Source organism: Lycium ferocissimum, chromosome 5 (assembly GCF_029784015.1).
Source record: "Lycium ferocissimum isolate CSIRO_LF1 chromosome 5, AGI_CSIRO_Lferr_CH_V1, whole genome shotgun sequence".
Lineage (NCBI taxonomy): Eukaryota > Viridiplantae > Streptophyta > Magnoliopsida > Solanales > Solanaceae > Lycium > Lycium ferocissimum.
Genome location: NC_081346.1, coordinates 38,764,595 through 38,770,465, shown reverse-complemented (window position 1 = coordinate 38,770,465; position 5,871 = coordinate 38,764,595). Strand labels below are relative to the sequence as shown.

At 35.5% G+C, this 5,871-nt stretch overlaps 1 protein-coding gene across 1 annotated transcript; it reads right to left on the bottom strand.

Moving 5' to 3' along the window:
• Positions 1 to 757: 757 nt before the first annotated feature.
• Positions 758 to 3,981, bottom strand: LOC132056792 (uncharacterized). Its single transcript, XM_059449140.1, has 3 exons — positions 3,439 to 3,981; positions 1,979 to 2,126; positions 758 to 1,183 (listed from the first exon to the last, which is right to left on the bottom strand). Exons 1-3 carry the CDS (start codon positions 3,590 to 3,592, stop codon positions 988 to 990), a joined length of 498 nt encoding a protein of 165 aa, XP_059305123.1. The 5' UTR covers positions 3,593 to 3,981; the 3' UTR covers positions 758 to 987.
• Positions 3,982 to 5,871: the final 1,890 nt, after the last annotated feature.

The following is a 5,871-nucleotide window of genomic DNA, read 5'->3' as shown; positions in this document are numbered from 1 at the left end:
ATAAAACCTCATTGAAAGCTAGGCACATGAAATATAACATTTATGACAAGCTTGGGGGAGAATCCAGAGTTGCCAATTTGAGATGCACGTGGAAACTGAAAGTTGCTAGGGCACAGAATAACAGCTCTCTGGGATTTCTTCCTATTCCTTTGATCATTTTTATCTCTTTTTTATGAAGTTATTTGCTCATTTTTATCAATTTCAATTGTCAAATCAAAGTATCTATAACCGAATTCGTCGGTCAATCAGAATTAGGAGAACAGAATCAGAATTAGGAGAACAGAGTATCATTTCAATGTCTTCAACTAAGATAAACAACTAGTAAAAGAGTTAGTTCAAGTGCTCCAACAGGTAAGGACTAAGTTCTCTGATTCAGAACATAATCTGAATGAGTTTGGATTTAAAACGCAACCTCTGAGCAGCAATAAACTCACTAGAGAGTCCTAAATATTGAAGTAAAATAATCTATGAGGACACAAATCAGTTCTAGTATCAAGTTTAGCTCTTATCAAAACCAGATCTCTCATCTATCCAAATGTCGCTTGCTATATTCACAAAACTCTCTACTCGTGCAATGAGTTCAAGGTTTCTAGTTTAGCCATCATTTGGCAAACATGTGTAGCATGCAACATGAACATCTGCCACTGTGCAACAAATGTGAAAATTCAACTGTTAATCAGAACTTGATAACATCCTCACACAATTTACAAAGTTAGCAGTACAGAAAGCTACACCACTAAACTTTACCATGCAGATATGTCTATGGAGACCTTTTCAAGGCCAACTGATATGCTGAAATTCTAAATTAGCAGAAGTATACTTTCTTATGACAAAAAAGACAAAAAGTGAAAAACACAAAAACAATTAATTTCCTATATATATGAGCAGAATATGTTTCTCCACATATTCGTCTTTTTCAGGTTATAGGGAAGAGGAAAATGTAGCAGAATACGAATCTTTATGAAAAACAATGAATACGCACCAACTTTACCTCCCCCAATCACCCAAAACAGGCCCTGCTCCCGCGGCCCGAGCTTCTCTTCCGTCTTCAGTAAATCCATAAGAAATGCTTCCTGTACCAGCTATCAGAACACAGCCATGAAGTTTTCCCACCGTACCACTTGCTAGAGCAGCCACGGCATCATTCTGAATATACAACTTAACATGACTTGGGAATGTGCTCCTGTAAAATTATCATAGTTTTGACAATTATTTAGTGAAAAGTATAGACATTTGGAATTGATATTCGAGATACAACATTATCACAAGTATAAAGTATTTCGCATATCAAGGTCCGAATGTCCCATAATTTTGGAACAATTAACTCAAGGTCCAAATGTCCCATAGTTTTGAAACAATTAGCATTCAAGACACAATTATGTGAAATTGCTTGCTAAAATTAGCAGTACTGAAGCTCCCAGGGCTTTGATTCATCCGCCGAGATAGTACAATACTGGATGTAAGGTAAGAGCACATCACGAGTTCAAGTCCTGGCTGGTGGGCCAAGTCTAATATTTGAGGAGAAGGTTAAAGGGGCGGACCCGTTATTCCACCGAGTTTCGAAGCTGGAACAGCAGATTTCTCGGTTATTAAGAGCAAATGTCGGCAGCCTAATATTGAGACTAGAAGCTGGAACAGCAGATTTCTCAATTATTAAGAGCAAATGTCGGCAGCCTAATATTGAGACTAGAAGCTGGAACAGCAGAATTCTCGGTTATTAAGAGCAAATATCGGCAGCCTAATATTGAGACTAAGTTCAAAAGTTACACCTGAAGTACAAGATTAACTCCACAAACAAACAACAAACAACAACATACCCAGTGTGATCCCACAAGTGGGGTCTGGGGAGGGTAGGATGTATGCAGACCTTACCTCTGCCTTTGTGGGGCAGAAAGGCTGTTTCCAAAAGACCCTCGGCTCAAAGAAAGGAACTCCACAAACAAAAAGAACAGTAAACAAATGAGTGCAAGGAGCAAACCTCAGCCAGCCTAATATTTTCCCCTGATCCTTTGGATGGTTCACACCAGATAGACCCAAACAAACTGCTTGAACAGCTGATCGTTTGACACCAGCATCAAACAAAGCTTCTTCTATAACCTTTTCCAGTGTTTCTCTAGCTACATCTTCTGTAAACATAGACCCAAAATGAAATGGCAAAAGAAACTCATATCTATTAGGAATCAAGAACATTTAACTTTATTAAAAAATAAAAAAAAAAGGAATCAAGAACATCTATGCCTTATGACATTACTTCAACCGTAAGGAAAACATTTCTAGCAGTTGATTTAACAAACTTCAACAATAGAACAACTGTTGAAATCCACAGAAATACACAATATTATTCCGCTCATAGCATTCAATGTGGATTGACTTGCAATGATGACCATTCATGCTCAACATAATTTCCAAAAAGCATATCTAACAAAATGAGATAACAATTCAGAACCTTAGCCATATGGTCAAGTACAAATATCCTACTGAACTGCATATATTAATTTTGCTTCTGATTAGTTGACCTACTTAATCTGCTATGTGAGCTTTGCATAGCACAGTCGGTCCAAAGTGCAGATAAAAAAGGATGGTTGCGGCAGGTTGACAACCAGGACCAGCAAAATATAGCCTAACTATGACGAGACTCCCGAATACTTAATTTATTTGGATTTGGAACATCCACCCACATGCAGACGACCGTAGATAGGGCAATGAAGACAAAGGAGGATTCATACAGTTGACCTCAACTAGTATGGAATTAAGAGATAGTTGATTGATTAGTATGAACTACTTGTTTTCTTTCTACCTTGTTCCTTTCCCCCCATGAAAAGCAAAAGGAATACTTAAACTCTAGATTTTAGATACCAAAGACCAGAAAGGTCTTCCTGATTATTCTTTTCCAATAACTAACAAACACCCAAGAAAATAAAACATGAGAAACCCTTATTAATGTTAAAAAGGAAGCAAATGAAGCAACTAACATAAATCAAAAAACTTTCCCCTTTTTCCTTTGAATTATACAAGACACATTCATATATTCAAAACCTTAATCAGAAATTGTAAAACAGCAATTATGTCTCAATTCAAACCACTTAGTGTTTACCATATGAATCATCAATATCCATTTTGCTGGAATTGAGCAGCTTTATTCTACTACTCACTAATTTATACTCCCTCCGTCCCAATTTAAGTGTCTTAGTTTGACTGGGCACAAAGTTTAAGGAATAAATATTAACTTTTGAATCTTCAGGTCCTAAATTAAAGATGTTTATAATATACTAAAGTGACTGTTGAATTTTGTAGTTATAAATTGACATGTAGGATGTTTGAATTGTGAACTTGAAAGACCAAAAAAGAAAGCAAGACAGTTAAATTGGGAGGGAGGGAGTAGGAACTGATAACGATAATTCTAATTGAAATCCAATCTACAAGTAAAAGATTGTATACCTCCAACGCTATTAAAATTGGAACAGCCGGCAACAGCGCGACCCATAATTGGAAGAGGATCAGGGATGTTGTTATGCATAAGTGGCATACAAACACACACAGTTGAGGTGGTTCCTCCATCTACCCCTAATATCACCTCTGTTTCTGAACCCATTTACCAACACACACAAATACTCCTACTATTTCTTGATTTCAATATATGAATTTAAGTCAATATGGGGGAGGTACAAGAATTCAGATTTTTATTTTTTTGGATAAATATAGGATACGATGGAATTGATCTAATTCTTTAATTTATTTATACACGAGAAAAGTGGGATTGGGTTTTTTTTAACATCAGTTGACTTCGTTGCTGTCAAAGTTGATTCTTTAGGCTTGTTACCCGTACGTTTGGTTCGTTACCCGTACGTTTGGTTCTTGGGGTACACCAACTGTATTGTTTGATTCACTTGTGTTGAGATAACATTCATAAATTGTTTATGCCATTGCAAAGATTACTAATGCAAGCATCAGGTATGGTGAGATTATTTCTATCCGGTGTTTGGTGTGATTTATTAAAAATAATAACATGCATTGTATAATTTTTTTTTAAATTATTTATTTACCAAAATGTCCTTCACATCAGCCACAATTTTGTCTTTAACAATGCTAATGCATGTATTAATACTTTTGTATTGCTAATACGATGACTTGCTAAGTACTCCCTCCGTCTCAAAATATTTGTCGCATTTTTATTTACACGCCCATTAAGAAAGCATTTATAAAATTTTCGCATTTTATTATTTTATCCTCTTAACTTGTATTTACTACATTCTATACTCCTCAATAAATATTTCTTTTCCGTGAATGATAAAAATCTCTTAAGTATTTAGATGTGAACTCACAAAATCAGCCCATTAATGTAATTAATATAAGGGTAAAATGAAAAGAAAAAAAAACCTACTTAATTTTGTCTTGGATAAATAAAACAACAAATATTTTGAGATGGAGGGAGTGTTAGTTATACACAAGATAATACCAAATATAGTGTATAACTAATACTTGCATTAGTTATACATAAGTTAAAAAAGTGTAACAAACAAGAAATTAGTAATACATAAAGTTAATTCATGCCTTATTTTCTCTAATATCTCTTACCAAACGACCTCGAAATGATTGGGTTGAAAAAAAAAATGTTACCCCTCGTGGTTTTGTACATTGAGATTTTTCGTGTGTTAATGGTTCTAGTCTTGGACACCGGGTTATCAAGGTTAAATTAGATTAGACATGTTTATCTTATAGTTATAAGGGGTTAAGTTTATGTTTAGCAGGTATTGGAAGGATTAGAGGCTCAATGAATCGACGAGAATACATTTCAGCAAAAGTTGAGATTTACGGTTGAATCTACGGACCGTATATTTTGTACGGACCGTAAATTCAATGGACTCCACCGTAAAATTGAACCAGTGAGTGATGGTGTTCTGTTGGGGATTTACGGTCCAAATGTACGGACCGTAAATTTTATACGGTCCGTATATCTGAGGCAGTGGCAGATTTTTTTTTAAAAGGCTAAGCATGCATGACTTCTGCCTTAAAAGGCATTCAGATGTACAGGTTATTTCTCTTATCTCATGTAACTTTCCATATCTTTTATTATGTTGTTATTCACCTTATCTCGGTACATTATTCGTGCGACGTCCTTTGTTTGTGGACGCCGCGTTCATACCGCGATAGGCAGGAGATGGATCGGATCCTAAGGTGCTTCATCCGCGATTGCCGCATGCAACCTTTTCCTTGCTTCGGAGCTACAGTCTATGGTATTGTTCTTTTGAGTACATATTTGGGCATGGCGGGATCCTGTCCCGTCCTTATGATGTTTTATACTCCTTGTAGAGGCTCGTAGGCAGATGTATGTAGTTAGATGTCATGTAACCTTATCGGTTCATATTGTTGTATATCATTTTTGGTAGCCTATCTGCTTGTTCATATGGGCGTAGTTGGAGATGTTATACAGACGTGTTTTATCTTTGAACACATGCTCTTATAGATTATGATAGTTATGAGTTAGTCATATGGTCCACCTAGATATGGATATGAAAAGTAGGTAAAGAGGTCTTTCGGTAGATTAGCTCCAGGTACCCGTCATGGCCCTCTGATTGGGTCATGACAAAAAAATACTGGCATGCAATGAGCAATAATGTAGTAAGTACTTGTTAAGCAAAGAACAATAATTAAATATATGGTAAACCAAATACTAGTGCTATGTAGGTATTACTTACTTCAAAGTTATTTTTATCTTTAAAAACACTTACATATATCCTCTTAACTAATATAGATAATGTAATTCCATAGTTTACCTCCCATAAAACAATACATACATTCTCGTAGAATTAAATATACGTTAAACTAAATACTACATTAAGAAAAGAAAATATTACTTTTAAACGTTCCAAT